This window comes from Cornus florida, unplaced genomic scaffold, assembly GCF_030987335.1.
Source record: "Cornus florida cultivar Cherokee Brave unplaced genomic scaffold, ASM3098733v1 CherokeeBrave_3.0.0_Hap2_Chr07, whole genome shotgun sequence".
Classification (NCBI taxonomy): Eukaryota; Viridiplantae; Streptophyta; class Magnoliopsida; order Cornales; family Cornaceae; genus Cornus; species Cornus florida.
This window is the reverse complement of record NW_026775577.1, coordinates 11579296-11601538: the sequence shown is the minus strand read 5'-3', so window position 1 is coordinate 11601538 and position 22243 is coordinate 11579296. Positions and strand designations below refer to the sequence as shown.

Genomic DNA, 22243 nt, shown 5'->3' with positions numbered 1-22243 from the left:
GGGAAAGTTGGGATGTAGGTAAGTTAGTTTTTAGTATATACATACAAAGTCTATACATCCCAACTTTAGACTTAACAACATCCTAATATTTTCCTAATGTACATCTCAATATTTTCTTAGAACACGGTCTACTATTCATCTATTTCTCTTATTTGGGATACATATTAGGAAAATGTTGGGACGTTTATCCCAAACAAGATAAAGTAATGAATAGTGTGATGTTGGTAAGGAGAAAGTTGGGATGTAAGTTAGGAATATGTTTTGATATATAATTTGTACCAAGATATGTTTATTTATGTATTTGTACAAAGATATGTTTATTTCTGTAGTTGTATAATTAGTGAATGTTGGTAAGGAGAAAGTTGAAATGTAGGTTAGAAAAATGTTGTAATATACAAAAAGTTGTAGGTTAGGAAAATATTTGTGTAGAGAAAAAAAAAAAAAAGAGTAAAAAGTTGGTCCGATTTTATATATACAAAAATTTTGCTTTTTTAATATTTAACTTTTACGATTTCAACTTATTGGATGAGAGAGGTCCTCTTGTAGCAAAGGAGAAGATTTTGATCCCTCTCTGTGTGTGTGTATATATTATAAAATATGTTGTACTTGTACACTTTGGTCGTCTAGTCAAATCGTATTGGCTATTTCAAACATAATTAATGTGTCAAAATTTGAAAGTGAAGAGGGGTTTTATTATAAATGTAAACATTGCGAAGACCCAACCAAACAAGCTGTTAGTCACCAAATACTATAAAATACGTTGTACTTATACACGTTGGTCATATAGTCAAATCCGATTGGCTTAAAACCATAATTAATGTGGGCAATATAACCTGACCCAGATATCATCCCAAAAAACACATTATCTGACCCAGTTGCCCGAATACCCATTCTCCTCAAGCCAAGCCCATCTCTCTCCTCTCTCTCTCTCTCTCTAGAAGGTGAAAATAAAGTCCAAATGACCGCGTGATTCCTGTCAGACTTAAAACACTAGTAAACTCTGATTGATAATGAGTCTGAAGTGGGTATAAAAATGCACGAGATGAGGTTAGAGCAAGGAATCAAAAGCCACCACCATTTTTGTCTACTTCGAAGTCCCTCTCTCTCATAATCAATATACCAAGACAAACCTCTCTGTTCTTTCTTTCACTTTTCAAGTTCTCAATTTCTTGTAAAACCAAAAAATGGAACACTTGTTGGGTCTTCTCAGAATTCACATCCACAGAGGCGTTAATCTTGCCGTCAGAGACATGAATAGCAGCGATCCTTACGTTGTTGTCCGACTGGGCAAACAGGTAATTAATCATAGTTTTTCCACATTTTTTGAATTCTCTGTTCTTTGATTACTTTGGTTTTGAGCTAATTTTAATACAAGTTTTACTCTTTTTTTTGATTAGTTGGTGTTAAGTTTGTTGATGGGTTGTTTATGTTTAGAGCAATTTTGGATTATAACATAAAGTTCCATTTTTATTTTTGGAGTTAATCAAGCTCTGTAATTAACAATCTAGTATTATATTTAAGTATTAATTAATCAAGCTCCGTAATTAATAATCTAGTAATTTAAAATATATAAATATATATATATATATTTTCTTACTGAGAATCTTGATATAGTTCACAACAATCATCAAAGATAACGATATTAAACGTACTATTTTCATAATTATCCTACAGAAAAGAGCAGAGCTTAATCCAATAATTTTGGAATTTCACAGCAAATTTTGAATTTAAAATAAGGTCTGATTGTGGATCTTTTTTGTATTTATCATCTTGGTTGTTCATGGTTTCTAAGCCACAAATGAACCAACTCCTTGAATTTTCATATGCTTTCTTTTAGACTGCACTGGTGTTGTTACTTAAATTATAACAAGTGTGTAAAAAATAGATTATCTTTGTATTATTACACAACACACAAGAACATAAATTAGTAAAGAAAAGGAACTAATAACTCAAAGCTAATATAAAGCAAAGCTTGTATATCATATTTATTCGAGGTCTTGACTTATATTTATAAGATATTCTGAATGATTGAGTACTTTTAGGATTCACATTGCTTGTTACTTTCCTTGTGATAAGGTTTTACATGATTTAGTTACCTTGGGTAGTAATCATTCCCCTAATTAAATTTTTACCAAAGTGGGTTTGTTATGTGTATTCGTAATTGGGCTTAAAATCATATAATTTGGGTCCTCTTAATGAGTCCAGTCCATCGTGCTCGGCCTACCCGGCCCAATCTCCATGCTGAGGCTCAAGTTGGAAGTTGAATAGTTTTCATATTTTTGGTGTTCCTTTTGTACTGACGTGTCAACCTGCTATTGGTGGGGAATTATTTCCACAAAGTGTGAATTCAATTTGATTATTAGAACTGCTCTCTCTCTCTCTCTATATATATATATATGTTTTTTTTTTTTCCTTTCCATCTACTGTTTTTATGCGACCTTTATCAGTATCAAGAGTTGTTATTTGACTTGAGTTGTTATCTAAAAAATTTGATGCAGAAATTAAAGACGCGGGTGGTGAAGAAGAATCTCAATCCTGAGTGGAATGAAGATTTAACTCTTTCCGTCGCAGACTCTAATCTTCCAATCAAGCTTGTAAGTATTTTAGTTGTTGCAGTATGGTGTGGTTAATTCAAGTGATTAAAACAACACCATATCTTTCTGCACATAATGTGCAGAAAATATTTATATTTAATTGAAGTTGCTCCTAACTTCAAAAAAATATTGAAGTTGTGCATTCATTTCATGCATTCTTTTGTGGATACAATGTGAGATAGAAACTTAAATAAGTTTCTTTTATGAGTCTGCCATAAAACACATACACACACAATAGAGTAAGTGATGCAATACAAATAGAACTATAGAAGATTCATTTTCTTATAGATCCCGTGCTTCAATTGTTTCATATATCACTTTAAAATAAAAAAAACCGATCAATGCTCTACGTACTTGAAAAAAATCCACTCTTATAGATGTAAAGGGAAAAAGAAGCGAACTGAAAACTATAAAAGGCCTATTGAATCATGATCCGACCGATAATGGGGAGAAAACGGCATCTTTGTAAAATTTTGTTCTAGTTTACTGAGTATACACCATTTCCTTCTTGAATCATGAACATTCAAAACGGGAAAGGACCAAGTAATGTAGCACAATCAAGATGGAATGCGTGTCATTTCTTGGATGGAGCTTTAAATTGTGATTAGTGATCTTAATTCTTGTAATGTTCGAAGCATCTTACACCATTTTATTTTACAGACAGTGTATGATAAGGACACATTCACCCTTGACGACAAGATGGGAGATGCAGAGTTTGACATTAGACCATTCCTAGAAGCAATGAAGATGCAGTTGGGGAACCTCCCTAGTGGAACCATAATAACCAGAGTAAAACCGAGCCGGGACAACTGTTTAGCAGAAGAGAGCTGCATTATGTGGACCGACGGCAAGGTTGTCCAGGATATGGTTCTTAGACTGCGAAACGTTGAGTGTGGTGAGGTTGAAATCCAGTTGCAGTGGATAGATGTTCCGGGTTCCAGAGGTCTGCATATGTAATTTACACTGTGCGCGCAGGCTGGTTTCTGCTTGGTGTCATAGCATGGCTCCAAATGAGTTACTCTCTAAGTAGTACTGTTTTTTTCATTGACATGTAAAACAGAACTACGATTTGCAGTATTTTCCTCCTATGTATTATGTCAATCAAAAGGAGGTTCGTAAACATGCTGAGACAAATTTTTTTTTTTTTTTTATCTTTGGTAATAAATTAATTATAATTTGGGTTCTAATCTATTTTTAGATATTTACTATTTTGATTCTGTGTTACTATTCTTGCCAATTTCTGAGCAATAGTTCAGGGTAATTGGTGATATGGAGAATGCAGAGCTCATTAACAGTAGAAAAAAGGAATGCAGCTCTTTTCTATCTCTTTCTCTGTGCACTGTGTTTCATAATGACAGTTCATCATCAGGGTCTTCTATATTCTGTACAATGACAAAATGTATTGCGTTTGAACAATTTAGGGTTGAAATCTGTGCTTTCTCACATTACCTTTGGGAGAGGTTTGATGGCACTTACATGTGTAAATATTTTTTTATTGTGCAAACGTTTGAGGAAAACATGAGCACCGTGAGAAGAGAGTGCAAAACAGACAATATTTATATGGTGCGGGTGATAGAGCCAATCCCCAACCAAAAATGGGGAGAATGCATAAGCCCATGAGAATCACGCTAACCAGGGGCGGAGGTACTAAACCAAAAATAAAAAATAAAAATAGTACTACTGTATATCAGTTCACAGTCCGGTCCATATGCAATACTACCCTTCCCTTGGTCCGGTCCATATGAAATACTACTCTTCCTCTTAGCCCAGTTCACTTTGCAATCTTGGTGCCAACGAGGACGTTAGGTTTCATTGGGTCTCAAGAGGGGGGTAATAACAAATCTCCCCCCACCCACACCAACAAGGGATAGAACAAGCACGGGGCACATTTCTACCACCTTCATAGAGAGCTAAAGCTTCTTTGGCTCGTTTTTGGCTCCCCAACAAACGCAATATAATTAGAACTACAATATTTGACAGGCGACGCAAGCATTTTGAAACACCACCTTAATTTGTTGAGGTTATGCAATTTCTACTGAAGTATGCAACCACTACCCCTGATCAAAACATTCTGTACTAGGAACACAAATTTGCACCATTTGTTTCCTCCATCTCAGCCTGAACAATATATCACCTGATACCACTTATTGGGCGCAACGAAAGCTTGTTGGCGCATCAAAGTATGTGTGTAATTGGTTTGTTGGTGTTGTTGGTGTATGCCTGGTGTATCCCAAAATATTTGCAACCAACAAGTGGTATAAGAACTTCTACTACGCCCAACATCAGCGAGGACACTTGGTCCCAAGAAGGGGTAGTTATGACATTCCACATCACCAGCCGCCACTATCTTTTTTCATTTTTTTTGTTGACAACCTTTGTAATGTTATGCAATCACAACTATTGAATAGTTTACAATACTCAGTTAAGAATTCTCGAAGGAATGCATGTCACAAGAAATGATTTGTTAAATGTACAGTACATTTTGTACACTCATAAACCGGGGCGGAGCTAGGATCATGTGGTTGGGGGTCAGAACTTTAAGCCAAAAGGTATTGCATTATGGATTAGATGCATGCTAAAACCATTTTGTTTGCCAAATTTTTTTTTCCTATATCTAGTCAAATATGACATAAATATATACAAAAATAATACAAGAAAGACAAATTCTTGTTTTTTCATTTAGAAAACACAATGAAAAAATAAATTAGAGAATTATGTGAATCTAAACTAAATATTGCGAACTATAAATTAAATAAACTCAACCATTCTGATTTCATCAATTAAAATGAATACATTAATTAAAGAAAATAGTCGAATATAAACTAATTAAGGCTTTGAAATCACAACAAACCCATTAAACAAATATGCCAATAGAATCTAAACAGGTTCAAGCTACATAATTAGGATAAACTCATTCATTAGTGGCATTGATTGCAAACCAACTAGGATACTTAAAATAAAACCGTAATTTTTAATACTCTTATGTATTGATGGAAATACATTTTTTATATTGAATACACACATACACACATACATATACATAATGACAAATAAATATAATATACAAGGGAATATGAGAGAGTGAAACTTACATAGTTTGCAACCTTTGCTACTGTTTCACTTTTGGATAAGATAAAAATAAAGTTAAGTGTGTGTGGATTTATCTATTGGATTTGGGTTTAAAAACAAAACATTTTACATAGTTATTGGGTTTAAAGTTGCTTAAAGTCCAGGGCTTAAAAAATTTGTCATAATTTGATTTTGTTGCTTAAATCAAATTATGACATTATTGGGTTTAAAGTTGCTTAATTTGATTTTGTTGGGCCATATAGTAATAAACTTTTTCAAAAAATTTGTCAGTTGCCTAAGCCACCCAAAAGGACCCTATATGTCATTGTATTATTATTATATATATATTTTTAATGAAGTAATTACGCTTTGTGTGTATTGGATTAATTATCAAATAAATGCAACTCCTCATCTATTGGTAAATTAAAGTTTCTTTTATATTAGTTATACTATAAATATATATACTAGTTACTATATATATACAACTGCTCTTCCATTGGTCAATAAACTTCCTCAACATTTTTACACTTTTTTGACTTCTTTTAATTTATAAATTCTTGTGCATATCGGTACTTGTTCAAAATTTTGTGCTACGGGTGTGTTTGGTAGGGTTGATTTGGAGGGATAGGGAGAGAAAAGAAAAGAGAGGATAATGTAAGAGTGTGTTTGGGTATGTTAAGTGGAGAGATAAAGATGGATAGGGAGAGAAAGGGAGGGATAGTTATCTATCCCTATCACTTGTAGGCTTTCTCTTCCAATTTGAGAAGATAGGGAGTGATAGGGAGTTATAAATTATGAGTTACCAAAAATACCCTTTACAAATCTAACATACTCAAAAATAATTCCATTTATGTCCCAACTCTCTCTAGAATAACAGTTAAGAAGCCACTGTGCCAATTGAAGTTTGACCTAGCAACAAATTCACAAAAAGATACAAGATTTTATTGGTGATCATCTCACAGAGTTCCATCAGCATTTTTTTAGGGGCGAAAATTGAATCCAACGGAAAAAAGATTATGCAATATGTACACAGATATGTATATGATCCCGTCAATAGCATATAATTTTAAGATGGTAGTACCAAATTTTATAATTGTGATTTTATCGTTTAATGTATTACTTTTTTCGTGGGCTTTAGGCAAACAATATAATTTCTACTTCCCGGTTGATTAGGTTGAATGAGTCCTATCTAATTTTGTTTTTACCCATATTTTTATTTTTTACTTTTGTTTTTACCCATGACATTGAACTATCAAAAGAAATAAGATTTTGGAAATGGATAATGTATGAAGTGGTTATGAAAGGGTAGGACAATAATTTCGTCACTATCCTTTCTTTTCTTTTCTCTCCTCTATCTTATCCAAATAAGAATAATTATCATTTCATTTCTTTTTTCCCCTATCTATCCAAACACGAATAAAAATTATTACTATCATTTCGTTTCATTTCACCCTACGTAATTTATTGACTCTCTTTCAAGTAGATTTTCAACACAATTAAATCACTATCTATTAAGTTAAAAAATATAAGTAGAGTTTTATATTCCCTCGAGCTTTTTTCAAGTTAATCACAGAACAATTTGTAAATAAATATTATTAGATTATATTAATATAATGAATATTAGAATGCTTAATTTAATAATTTCGCATAAGGGCTCAAACGACATCAATCTGTACCTATATATATATATACTGCCAAAATTTTAACATTAATCATATTTTCTCCCTGATTCTTTTTAGTTATTATGTTGTAGGGATCGTTTGAGGGTCGATTGATGACTCAAATCAACCCAATATTCTCTGCTGTAAGTGTTGTAATGCGTTCAAGTCAATTAAATTCAATAAAGCATTACTTCAAAGTAATGGTGTTGAAACTAAAAATTGCACCACATCACTTCAATTATCTCTTTCACTAAATCAAATAAAAAAAAGAGAGAGAATGGCAATTACCTTTCTCCACGATGTATCAAGCCATCTCCTAAGGGTTGATGATATTTCTTGTGGGACAACATGCTTGCTCAAGGAAACAAGTTGAGCTCATTTTAGGCCTTTGGACGAGTGATAATAAGTCTGTCCAAGGAGGCAAGAATTGATGGAATGTTGACCATTTCCATTATTGACTTTTGGGATGTTCCAAGTGTTGAATAAGGAGTACCAACATCAATATTTGAACAATTCTTGTGCTGAATATAAAAACAAATAAATAAAAGTTCCTATTTGCCTATAAAAGAATCCATTAATGCTATATTTAGAGCACTAATTTGATGGTTTGGATTTGAAATTGTAAAAATTTATTTAAAAATTGAATTAAATTTTCTTAAATTTTAAATATAAGACAAATGCAACAAAAGTTTTTCTTCCTCTTGCATTAATTTTTCTCAAATTTTAAATATAAGACAAACGCAACACAAGACCTGTATGTTGTCGGACACGAAGATTGTCATGGTAGTGTTGGACAACGAGATACATGTTCAACACGCTTAGAAATATTTTAAAATTTGAATACATTTTCCTTAATTGGATATGCTTGGAACATGACATGGACATATTAAAGACACAATGAGTAGTTTTTTAATTAAAATTTTTAGAAGAATGAAATTCCAATGCAATTTTAGAGGCATTAAATTACGAGTTCAGATTCTTGTTGTATGTATTGTATCACATCTGATAGGAACGATCGAATTTTTTAAGGTAAGTGTCGCACTGTACTAGATTAGTTTTATAACATACAATGTGATATTACATTTTATGACAACGATCACTCACAGGTGTCACTTTTAACTAGGCTCGATTTGATGTAATAACGTATCGAATAATAAGGTTACATGCGTGAGAGAACGACAGAAAAAAAAAAGAAGACAGAGATTCATGGTGACCGTTCGTTGAAGGGACCCCACTTAATGAATTATTATGAAAACCTTTTCGGTGAAAGAAATATGTGCCTTTTGGGATGGTAAAATTTGTCACTATCAATTACTATAATTTGAGGGTTAAGGCAGCAAAAATTTTAGAGGCATTTTTAATTGTGAAAAAAAAAAAACTTTACATATAACTTTTTTTGTAGAATTCATATTCTTATTCTTGATATGTACAAAAAATAAAAATTGAGAAATTTGAAATGTTTAAGACAATCAATTTGTTTACTTTTCTATGTTGATCCAAAAATAAATAAAAATTACAAAGTCCATAAATAAATAAATAAGGAATATTTCAAATGAGGCCTTAGGCAAAAGCCTTTAATGGCTTAGTGGTAGATGTTCTTGTCCATATTGAATTGGGCAAGGCATATAAAAATAGGGTACGAAGAATCACTTCTCAACCCGTTTAAAATTTTAAATCAGATGATAAGACTCGTTACAAATAGTATTAAAGTAGGTGCAAAAGTTCATCCTCTCTACACAAGATCCAAGCATTGTCGTTTAAAAAGGTGATTTTGCTGATTTCTTTCACGGCACTTTTGTTCTCATCTTAGCCACGGTATACAATCTTTGACTTCATTCATTCGTGCACAATGTTTCACACACTTACCAACATATTCATCGATCTTCCATCCATGAACCTTGCACACAATAGACTCACGCACATGACAAATGAAATATTTGAGCCTATTAACTCAAACAGAAAGCAATTCGAAGGGGGCTTATTCTTATAGGATATGTTAAATCGTACCTCTTATTAGTTCATATGACTAGTATTTCAATGATTTCTCTTTACTTAAATCACTTTTGAGTTGTAATAATAATTATTTTGAGTGGTGATATAGAGTCTCACACGAGACTTCCCCAAGTTGTAATGGGGCTTCACAGAGGCAAGTCATATGTTTTGATGGGCTCAAGCCCTTCAATTTTTTTATTTTTAATTATAGGTAATTTTAGCCCAGTCTAGAAAAAAAAAAAAAAATTTACTACTAATATTAGTCCACCTAAAAAAATATTAGCCTACTCCATTAACAATTCCTTGATCCGCCCTTGCACAGAGAAGTTCGAATTTGAACTTTTCCTTACAATGGAGGTGTTTTTAATTTATTTTTCTTGCAATCGAGTTTCAAAATTTAGAGAATTGAGAAAAAAAAGTGCAGCTGGTTTTACATACTATTAATTAATTGTAACCATTTTATCAGGAATGTCTTGTTATCACAACAATTAGACTCGTCACTACAAGAAATCAGAATTTTTTCTTGCTTTAGAACAAGTTGTAAAAGAAAAAATGTGGAGAGTTTTTACTTTTAGATGTGAAGATGTTGGAGCTACTTTTGATTGCTTAGCCAAATATATATATATATATATAGAAATATTAACAATATCTTGCCAAGTCTAAGAGATTAAAAAATAATACTACCCTTTCAATTTTATCTTTCATCGACTTTTACTTAGTTTAGACACTAATTTGCATTGTTTAATCATCTTAAACAAAAATATCATAAGAGAGGGGTTCAAATTCACTCTTACTCTTAATTACCTTTTCTCATGTCCCTCATTGCAGTCTAATCACCTTGATTACCCCGGCTATAGACTCGGTCTCTAGACTCGGACTCCTCTCGGGTGGGTGCACCCTCTAACATGTTCTCTATCTGAACTTACAACGCTCTCGCTGTGGTCGAACCACTCGGTCTAAATCCAGACTCCTTCGGTACGGGTGCTCGATATGATACCAGATCAATGATTGGGTTTTAACTTTGATACCAGCTATAACGATCTAAGTGCTTCACGATTTGACCACAAAACTAAAGCATTAAGGTGGATCTAACACCCAGTTCATATATACAGTCAATCACTTTTTCATTTAGATTCGATATGAAATAAGATCATGTAACAAGTATTGGGTACAAAAAAAGGTTAGGGATTACTCCATGGAAATGCACACCGAGTGAACCACATTTCCTATAATGCATATGACATGCAATATATGCACATGGTTTCTTTAGATGCTGTGACGACCCAAATCTTTTGGGAGGAGAAGTTTTTGACATTTATAAGGGCTGATCCCTCTTGACATATCGAGGCACCAAATGGTCATATCATAAATAACTCCCAATAACAAACGACCCGCATGAATATGCGCTGAGAGAAGAAAAATATTTCATCATTATACTCACTTTTACTCTTTGCACTTCGGGTGACAAATTATGACTCGAAGACGATACGAGATAAGCGGGTTAAGGTTGACCTTAAACGAATTCGGGTCATAAACGGGTTGACACGATTGACTAGTTTACTTAACCATGTCTGGTTAGGATTGAGGGGTTCAACCCGTGTAACTTGTTTATTTACGTTTAACTCAACATGTCATAATCGTGAATATGACCTATATAATATGTTACATATTTAAACACAATTACAATGGACAATTAAGTTATTTTAATATAAATTTTGACTAGGTCTTATGATTTTTCTTCTTATTTTAAAATTTTAAGTTGACTGTAACAAATTTTTTCTTGCATTTATTTTTTAATTGAATAGTAAATGTATCATTTTGATAAACAAGTCATTAAACGGGGTAGTGTTGAGGGATTCTGACACGATTATTAAATGAGTTGGGTTTGAGTTTACCTATTTAGTAGAATCCCCTTACATCAACACGACACAATTATGAATCTAGGACCCACAAATACGAATTGCCACCCCTACTTTGCACCCACATCTTCCTGTCTCACTAAATCCTCCATTAATTCTCTTTTCTTCTCTGTCCTCTCAATTACTTAACTTCTCTTACCATCTGAATTCAACTCCTCTTATTTATAGGGCTTCTAACTTGGTAAAAATATGATACAAATCCTTGTTAAATAAGGAATACAATTATTTATCAAAAGTTGTGTAGCTTAGTGGTATCTAATCTACCAGCCAAAGTGAAAGATAACGGTTTGAATCCGGTAAAAATAAATAAGTTTTTAAGTTTCTTGTCAAGTACAAATTTTTTTTTTCTCCAACGATTAAGCAAATGCTGAAATACAATTGCTTTAGGCCAAGTACTGTATAACAAAACATTTTCAAACTTTTGGCATTGCATGAGGTTGTGCCATCAGGTCTGGGAATTATCACTTATTTGGTCTCCACGTGATTGTGTTCTGGAATGTAAAATAAGGAACTAAAAGGTGTTCACTTAGTCTGTATGCTTCCAAGATTTTTTTGTACTGCTTAGGGAAATTGTGCCATGTGGCCTAGTAATACTGTATCTTAGGAATATTGATCTTAGAAGATATTGAGAAATCATCGCACTCATAAATGTGAGAGCTTAGTTGATGATCATTGTGCTTAGTGAAGCTTTAGGCGCTGCACATATATATATAGATATGAAGAGAGAAACTCCTTTTGAAGTGAGAAAAGGTGCTTGGACTCCAGATGAAGATATTCTTCTGAGGAAGTGCATTGAGAAGTATGGTGAAGGTAATTGGCATCAAGTTCCTCTTCAAGCAGGTAACTATATATACATATTATAGTTATACATATAGAATTCTATGTTCACCTTCTCACTGGTGTACGTGGTAAGAATTTATGGTGAATTAATTTATCAGGTTGGAACTATCTTTTTTAACTATCCAACGAGATTTCACAGTTAATAATATAACTTTTTGACTATCTAATGAGATTGACGGATAATATTTGAGTTGTGCATACAAATTTTTTTATACATCAAACAAGTGAACATTGCATAAAATGTTTAATATATTTATATATTTTCAGGTTTAAACAGATGCAGGAAAAGTTGTAGACTGAGGTGGTTGAACTATCTGAGTCCAGATATAAAGAGAGGAGACTTTGCATCAGATGAAGTTGAACTCATTATCAGACTTCATAAGCTCATAGGCAATAGGCAAGTTAATTTAACGTTCAAAACATACACACACATAATTACCGAAAAAAAAAAAAAACATACACACACATGTATATTACTCAAATTGTAAGCCATTTATATATATATACCTGCCATGCATGCTATAATTGATGTAAAACGATACTGTCTCTATTTATTTATTCTCTCCATCCCAAAATAATGTCACATTTGAAAAGTTAAAGTATTATTATTATTTTTTGTAATATTACCAATTTAACATTCTTGAACTTAAAAAAAATAAACCATCACATCCCTGTTAACCTACTGCAGATAAATTTGATAAGTCATTCACTATCAATACAATAAAAAAATTACTAACCTTATTCCTTTAAAAAGTTAGAAGGAACATTTATTTTGAAATTTTTATTTTTGTATTTTTAAATTTGACAGAAAACACACTCATTTTTGTTTCTAAGAAAACTTGAACTTTCAATTTTTTACCATAAAAGGTAAAAGAAGTACCATCAAGCTCCGTGTCCTTTCTCCTTGTGCTTTGTTTTTCTTTTCTTGCCCTTTTAAGGGGAAAAAACTTCTAAAGTCTTTGCTTTCAATGGAAAGTGAGGCATGAACTTGAATGATGCACCTAATTTGCAGGGTGCATCAAGCGTTTGCAAATCCAGTGTGTCTAATAGTCTATTGGGTAGGTTTCTTTTTTTGGGTAGAAGGGTAAGCTTGTATATATGAAACAGTAATTACAATATACATTAAGTCCATTTAGGGCCAAAAAATAACAAAGGAAAACCAACAATTAGGACAACAAAATGTCATCCCAATGCACCCTACAGTCATCCAAACTAGTGGGTAGGTTGGTAAAAAAGAAAAAAACACTTTTAGTGTATGTGTATATATATATTTATATGTAACTTTGTATTGAATATTTGAGTAGATTTGTGTTACTAACCAAAAAGAAATATTTGAGTAGATGGACACTGATTGCTGGTAGACTTCCGGGAAGGACAGGAAATGATGTGAAGAATTACTGGAACTCCCACCTGCGGATTAAGGCTGTGGCTCGCGGCGGCACAGACGCAGTAACCAAAGCCCAGAAGACTACAGCAACCAAACCTATAAAGCCTCGACCTCGGAGATTTGCAAGCAATCAAGTTTGGTTTAATGGAAATACTACCATTAATGTAGACAACAACACTCAATCACTCACCAACAATCCTTCAACAACATCACCTCTAAAGGTTGATGAAATTCTGTGTTGGTGGGATAACGGGGAGTTCATTGACAATGGAGTACTCACATGGTCCATGGACGGCTCAGATGAGGATCAGCTTATTACAAGCCTTTGGAGCAGTGATGAAGTAGCCACTGGAGTCAACATTGCAAGTGACAGTTCTGTCCAAGATGACCAGATTAGTTTGAATGACTTTTCTGTTGATCATGTGGACAATTGGGATTTTCTGTAACTTTTAATGGGAACTAATTATGGGATCTTGATAATTTCATCTTTAGTGAGAAGTGAGTTATGTTTGGAGTAATATTGTGAGTGATTAAGTATATTTGGATTTCTAAATAAAATAAAGTGAAAATGAAAAATAAAAAATCCCCCTATCAATGGGTGGATGGTTCTACAATTTGTATTTTTAAATTTAAATTACGAAAATAAAGTCGGCTTTACCACTTTATTGAGTTGGTAAAGTTGACTCAGTTTAGTACTGATTTGACCTAACTAACCATGTGAAGAAGTAACGGAGAATAAAAGCTTCTCAATCCTATATCATATTTTAGTATGTGTCAGTCATCGTGACGGTCCATGACAGTACATCACCGTATCCCTTCCCTTGCAACCTAGGTTCTTAATTGGTTAGTTACCAAGGTTACGAGTGGTAAAGAAAATGATTGGCATTTGCGAGCATCTCCTGGGCCGATACTGACTGCTCGAAGTTGCATGCATCCTAATCGACTCTTAATGATCCAATATGTCGGATACCCAATTTTAATTTGTTTGGTTGCTTTCAAGATGGGAAAAAGGCGTTCATTAGCTCTTTTTTACACAGGTTGAGAGGAATCTTAACTTTATTAAGCTTGTCCATCACTTTCAATTTCTATAGTATGTACAAAGTACTCACAAAAACAAGCATACCTTGTAGAACACGACACTCTCAAATAGGAGGTTAGACTCTCACTTAGTGTAAATAATTTCTACGAGTCACATATTTCGCGACTTACCTCGCTCGGGATGGGGAGGTGTCCTTCCCGAATTCTTGGAATTTAGTGGGGTGAAGTCCGGTATATTCCTTCTCTATCTATTATTTCTCTTACATTCTGTTTTTATATCAAGTATGTTGCAACTCTTCAATATTACTCTATATTTTCTCTTAGATTCATAAAACGTTATCAAGCACGAGGGCTCTAGTCAAGTGAGAGGAAAATTTCATTTTTCTTTTTCCCTTTCAAAGGGTAAGAAGATAAAGAGATTTTAATTTCTACAGAATACATAGATTTTGTTGAAGCATGATTATATATATATGAGTATATATATATATATATATATACACACTATATTTACTTTACCATATATATGACCTTCAGAAGAGGTGACCATACCAGAAGTATGGTTTGTATAATCTACAGAGAGCCTTTTTTTTTTTTCCTTCACTTTGCCTTTGCTTCTCTCCCGAATGAGAGATGATATAGATGTATGAATGTACCTATTTATATTTTAATTGGTTCATTCTTTTATTTACTGATATTTAATTGTCTTATGTGAGAATGCATGTTTTGCTTCTTGGTCCATAATTTCTATGGAATTCGTGTTTAATCATTTACATTCCAGGAAAAGGCTTTATTTTACAATGACTTTGTCAACTTCCGTTTGTTTGTTGTCAAACTTCCGTTTGTTTGTGTCTGTGCATGCTCACTGTTTGACTTTTATATATGTATACCTTTCTTACTCATATATTTACTTACTCATATACACACACACACAATGATGTATAGTTTCTTTATTAAAAGTTTTACTATGACAAGATACTATGCACGCATATATATGTATATATGTATAAAGTAGTTTTTCTTTTTATGTGCATGATTAGTGCATTGGAAATAATATAATGGACATATATACTTTCAGACTTGTTTTCACATGGGTAGCTGTGCATGTTTAGTTTAGTTTTTCAAAGTTATTTTGTCTTTTTCTTTTCTTTTTTTATTGTTTAGTTTGATTATGATTACTCTGTCATAACTTTTAATGCATGAATGATATATATTAGTGTACATATTTTGAACATAGACTTCACTTGATATTGTGCATGTAATTGGATCTTATTTTAACTCTTTTGTTTTCAAAATGCATGAATAATTGAAAGATACATGATCACATGTATAGAACCCGATACCACCTTGTACTAGAAAGTACCAAGGTCACTGGGCCACATATTCTTTTATGTCAAATAAAATATTATTATTATATACCATAAATAGTAATTCCCCCGTTACTACATTTATTTAAAGAATTGTTTGAAATGATGCTTTTATAACCTTCTTTTTGCATACTTTTGCTTAATATTTCTAATTGTGTTATTTTTTTTTTTTTAATTTATAGTCCCCTTCATAATGTTAAATCTTACCAAATTTGAATTTGTGGCACTTGATATCTCGGGTAAAAACTACTTGTCATGGATCCTTGATGTCGAGATTCACTTGGATGCCATGAATCTCGGAAAGACAATTAAGGAAGAAAATAATGCGTCCCTGCAGGACCGCGCAAAAACTATTATCTTTCTTCGTCATCACCTCCATGAGGAATTAAAAAACAGAGTACTTCACGGTTGAGGATCCATTTACACTCTGAAAAAATTTGAAAGAACGATATGAGCATCAGAAAACTGTGATCCTTCCAAAAACTCGTTATGACTGGATCCACTTGCGATTGTAGGATTTTAAAAGTGTAAGTGAGTCCAATTCAGCGTTGTTTAAAATCAGCTCACAATTGAAATTATGTGGAGAAAAAATTATTAATGATGATATATTGGAAACAATATACTCCACATTTCATGCCTCAAATGTGCTCTTGTAGCAGCAATATAGAGAGAAGATTTGCAAAATATTCTGAGCTAATTTCTTGTTTGTTGGTGGCTAAATAGAATAATGAGCTTTTGATGAAAAACCACCAGTCCAGTCCATCTGGATCTGTACCATTCCCAGAAGCGAATGTGTTATCATTTCATAACCATGGACATGGACGTGGACATGGATGTGGACGTGAACGCGGATATAGTGGTGGTCGTGGATATGGTCGCAATAGAAATAATTATAATAATCGTGGTGGTCATAATTCCTCATTGGTTCCCAGAAGGAACTCTACACCGTCCCACCAAAAGTGGAATTCAAATGCGACCAAGCAAGCAAAAGGAAAAGCTTTGCAGAACAAAACTCCTGAGATATATGATGACAAGCCTTATTATAGGTGTGGAATGAAAGGTCATTGGTCGCGTACTTGTCGTACGCCCAAACATCTAACTGATCTTTACCGTGCCTCAATGAATGATAAGGGAAAAGGAAAGGAAATTGAAATGAATTTTGTTGATGACGACTTGCCAGTTGATATTACTCACCTTGATGTTTGTGACTTCTTTGCTGATCTTAGTGGTAGTATTGATCATTTGATTGGTGATGGAAATGTCCATACCAATTAATATGTCCTTTTCTAGCATGTTATCCCTTATGTGTTTTATTTTGTCTGTATCAGTGTGTTTAAATTTTCGTTGTATCAATATGTCTCTATCTTGGTTGTACCAGTATGTTTTTTATTTTGGCTATCTTGTATGTAAATCTAGTTTGTATTTCAAGTTTGAAGTAATGAAATATATATATTTTTTGTATGAATCTGGCTAAGGCATTGATTGTACCCAAAATAAATGGTGAAGATATATGTTTGGCAGACAGTGCAACAACGCACACCATACTCTGAGATAGAAAATATTTTTCGCATATAACATTAGTTGAAGCTAGTGTCAATACAATATCAGGTCCAGCAGACCTAATTAAAGCTCCGAAAGAGCTATCATTGTGTTACCATGTGGAACAAAATTGAATATTGATGATGCTCTATACTCTACTAAATCCAAAATAAATTTATTAAGTTTTAAAGATAAATGTCTCAACGGTTATCATATTGAGACTCTAAATGAAGGGGGTGTTGAATATCTCTGCATTACATGCCAGAAGCATGTATTAGAAAAACTCCCTGCTTTATCTTCTGGATTATATTATACAAATATAAGAGTAATTGAGTCACATGCAGTGACGCACCAGAAATGCTCTAACCCAAATATTTTTATACTTTGGCATGATCACCTTGGTCATCCTGGGTCAACAATGATGCGCCGAATCATTGAAAATTCACATGGTCATCCACTAAAATACTAGAAAATTCTTTTAGCAAATGATTATCCAACCGTTTGCTCACAAGGTAAGTTAATAGTCAGACCATCTCCTTCCAAGTTCGTCGTTAAATGCCCACCATTTTTACAATGAATTCAAAGGGATATATGTGGACCAATTCATCCAGCGTGTGGACCATTTCGGTATTTGATGAGCGCTGAAAAATGCGCATTTAAACCCCTTAAGCTCGAGTATTCTTGGACCTTTATCTATCTTATTTTTCCATTTTAGACTAATTTTATGTTATTGCCCTTTTCAGGCCCTTATCCCCAACATAAGTTAATTCAGCCAAATTATAGCATAAAAGAAGCAATATCAAGTTGAATGGAAGAAAGGAGCAAAGTGGAAGCAAAGAGGTGGAAAACATCAATCTTCGATCGATCAGATCAAGCTTCGATTGATCTCACAGTGATCGATCCAGTCATGCCAAGATGGATCAAACCCCTTGTTCTTATCCTCAGGAAATTCCCACCTTCGATCGATTGAACTTCTTCGATCTTATCCCCACCTACCACTTTTGTCTTTTTCTCAAAATATCCTGAAAATATCTCAGATTTGTCATTATTCCAAAAAGGCGCCGCCAAGGTTCGATCGATCTAGCCACACTTCGATCGATCGAACCCCCTCAAGTGCAAGAAAAATAGAGTTACAGTTCATTAAAAGGTGTGCTCGTGGTGCAATCATTTGGAGGTCCTAGTGCACGAGGTCTAACCATTGGGTGTGTGACACTTGAACAACCTATATAAGGATTTTAAGCCATTTTACACAAAAGAGAATCATACAACAATAGACAATCATAGAGAAAAGGAACCATACACAAGAGAGGTTGGAGGAGTCTAGAAATTAGAGAGATACACACCATTTGGGAGTTCTTCCACTCATCTAGGGTTTCCATCAAGGAGAAGAAGATCAATCCTACCATGGAGATAGCCCTTGAGGGTTGGATGACTATATCAATGAGTGGCTAAACATCTTCGTGGGGTTAGAGTTAGTCCTAAGCACGCTTCCTAGACCTTGATGCTTTGTATTTTGAGGGGATTTGTATTGTAATTCTTGTCTTAACCTTTGATATATATATTAATCTTGTTCTATCTTGATTTGTATAGTTTAATACTTCCAATTGATCATTTCATTCTATTCATATGTCTATGTATGCTAGAATAGATGTTCATGTGTTTATCTCTAGATTTTGCTATATTGATGCATGTCTATGTGTGTTAATATCATGAATCTAGTAATGGTCAAGGCATGGTGTTTTAATGGAATACTCTTGTGGCTTGTTTGATGGTTCATACTCATTTCTTGATGGATTGTGCCTCTTCCTTAGTTTAATTAGTTTAATTTTCATGTCCCTAGATTAGTTGTAGTGTAGTTGCCTTACTTTCTTAGATGGGAGGATAATACATGCTTATTGTTTGATGTTCCATGCTTATGAATGCAGGTAGTATATTTCTCTAGCTTGTTGATGTGTTTTGATTGTGAACTGAAATGAAGGAATAATGCCTTAATTTGATATGTTGTGCTATTCATTAGATCGTCTAGACAATGTATACTTAATTAACCATCCATACTTGTTGATTTAATCAATCACACATACTAGTATTGCAACATACAATCCTCCTCATTTGTTGCACATTGAGTGTCTAGGAAGGTGATGTTTAGTGTTGACCTCTAAGTCCCAAGACCCTTCTCTCTTGTTTCTCTATACTTTACCTACTTTAATTGTTTTACATTGCTTTCATTTAATTTAGAATTGTAGTTTAATTAACCAATCAAACCACATTTTGATCACTCGACCTACTAATCCAACATTGTTTCCAAGCAAAATACGCTCATAATCCCCTACTCACCCTCGCTATATTTAGTAGTTAGAGGTAGTAATGACACTTTATAAATTCAAACTTGGCCACACTACATGTATTTTGCATGCTTTGGTCTTAATGCCCACCAAGTTTTGGCGCCGTTACCGAGGATCTGGCAACGCCGTATTTTGGAAACAATTAGGAATTAGTACTCTTTTGATCATATCTTTACTTTATTTTTTTTAATTACTTATTGTGTTGTTCTTGATTGACTAGGTACATTGAGCAAAGGAAGTTAAGTAAAGGGAAATTGAAAAGTAAAAGAAATAAGGAGCTAAGCTAAGCATAAAAAGGCCAAAGATCTAAAAAAAAATTGTAAAGCATAGCAAAACTTGAAAATTTGAAAAGTAAATTGAAGTTGCTTAAGGACCCTTTGTGAGCTTTTCTAACTCAATCTACAGTTAAATTGTCAGCCCGCGTAGTGGCAAGTCTTTAAATTCTTAGATAAATCGTGAGCCCACGTAGAGGCAATTTACTGTTCTTTACATATTGTTCAAAGCATGGGAGTATGGGAACATCGTATGTGGAGATTTGCTGATTGATTAATTATGGGGACGAAGTGTTTGCTTTGTTGATTTTGTTGTTGTGTTGCTTGATTTTTGTGCGGTCTTAACCAACCTTTCATCATAACCAATAGAAAATCTAAAGGGTCATCTTGGTTATTTAGACCCGAATTTCATGGAACACCCTCCTTTCAACCAAATTCCTCCCGGAGCTCAAGCTCCAATTCCTCCAATGATCCTTCATGATCATTATAATCTCTATAAATACCATGCACCAACTTGTTTCATGCTTCCTAATTTTAGAGCCGACTAATATGAGATTAAACCCGAGACTATTTAAATGTGTCCACTTTTCTATGGCTTAGATGGTGAGGAACCATATAAACATCTTGATGAATTTCTTGAGATATGCTCCACCGTGAGGTATATGAATGTCCCAGAAGATGTCCTTAGGTTACTTCTCTTCCCTTTCACTCTTAAAAATAAGGTTAAGCATTGGTCCAACAACTTATGGGCAAATTCAATAACTTCTTGGATACAAATGTAAAATGAATTTTTGAAAAAATTTTACCCTGTGAGTTTGACCAATTCAATGAGGACCGCCATTAGAGAATTTTCTCAAGGAGAAGGAGAACTTTTGCATAAGGCTTGGGAAAGATTGAATGACTTGTTAAGGAAATGCCCACACCATGGCATTCCTAAATGGCAAGTGGTTAAATTTTTGTATGGAAGTCTATCCGACATTCACAAGGACATAATTGATACCTTATGTGGAGGTTCGTATTTTGGGAAACATGAAGATGATGTATGGCACCTTTTTGAGAAAATGAGTGAAAATTCATTGCATAAATCCCACACTTCTCAGTTGAGTCATGTTTCTCTTGATAAAAGGAAAAATTTGAAAGTGTGTCAAATTGAAAGTCCAATGGAGATTGTTGCCGAGGTCAAAACTCTCACTAAAAAGCTTGATCAATTTTTGTTAAGTCAAAAATCGGCAATCCAAGCATCTCTTTTTCTTAATCATCTTCATCATTCTTGTGAGCTATGCATGACTTGTTCAAGTGTATTGCACACTACTTCCAATTGTCCCCATGGACATGTGCTTGATGAACACTATGAACAAGCCAATGCCGCATTTGTTCACCCTCTTTCGAATGCTTATGTTTCGGTGTGGAGGGAACATTCAAATCCTTTTCAAGTTAAAAATTTTCAAAACCGATATATTCCTCCTCATCAAAGAAATAAAGGTTCAAAAGGATTTGTTTCATCTTCTTCTTATCATCATAGAATGAACCACTTTTCACATCCTCAAGCCTATGAATCTCAAAATGGTTTTCATCACTATCATGCACTTCCTAGTGATTCTACATTTGAAGATAAGGTCTTGGTAGCTTTGGGTAGTTTGGAAATGAATGCTAAATTGTTGCATTCTCATTCTCAATCAATATTAAAGCTTGAATCTCAAATTGGGATGATAACTAATTCATTAAATGCAAGGGAGATTGGTAAATTACCAAGCCAACTCAAAAGGAACCTGAAAGCCCAATATTTTGTCGAAGCAAATCCTAAATCGGGGTGCCCTTCCCAAGAGCAAGTGCAAGCAATTACCACTTTGAGAAGTAGTAGGCAAGTTGACAATAGGGTTGAACAACTAAGTGAAGATAGTGAACCGGTGCACCCTAAAATTGACACCCGTCCCATTTCCAATCATACTTCTACTTCCTTGGATGAAAATGTCACTATCAAGAATTCTCAACTTTCTTTATCATCCCCTCAAGTTGTAAGGGCTTATGAGCTAAAAGCTCCATTTCCTTATGCTTTAAAAGAGACTTCGCCTTTCGGGAGGCAAGAAGGAAAAATCCATGATATGATGGAGATTTTTAAACAAGTTAACATAAATCTTCCTCTCTTGGATGCAATTAGGCAAATTCCGCCTTATGCAAAAATTTTGAAAGACCTTTGTACACAAAAGAGGAAGAGCAAGGGACAAG

General features: G+C 33.7%; 2 protein-coding genes across 4 annotated transcripts; both read left to right on the top strand.

The window, feature by feature from the left end:
- Window positions 1–1095: 1095 nt before the first annotated feature.
- LOC132267469 (protein C2-DOMAIN ABA-RELATED 4-like) lies at window positions 1096–3868 on the top strand. Of its 3 annotated transcripts, none has more exons than XM_059768631.1 (3): window positions 1096–1295; window positions 2499–2594; window positions 3255–3868. In XM_059768631.1, the coding sequence occupies exons 1-3, from the start codon at window positions 1185–1187 to the stop codon at window positions 3549–3551; spliced, it is 504 nt and encodes a 167-aa protein (XP_059624614.1). In that variant the 5' UTR covers window positions 1096–1184; the 3' UTR covers window positions 3552–3868. The 3 variants fall into 3 exon arrangements, with proteins under 3 accessions (XP_059624614.1, XP_059624615.1, XP_059624612.1); XM_059768632.1 differs by having other exon boundaries at window positions 2499–2598; window positions 3259–3868; XM_059768629.1 differs by having other exon boundaries at window positions 2457–2594.
- An 8083-nt stretch (window positions 3869–11951) lies between these two features.
- Window positions 11952–13908, top strand: LOC132316253 (transcription factor MYB1-like). Its single transcript, XM_059814762.1, has 3 exons — window positions 11952–12075; window positions 12343–12472; window positions 13416–13908. Exons 1-3 carry the CDS (start codon window positions 11952–11954, stop codon window positions 13906–13908), a joined length of 747 nt encoding a protein of 248 aa, XP_059670745.1.
- The last annotated feature ends 8335 nt before the right edge of the window (window positions 13909–22243 follow it).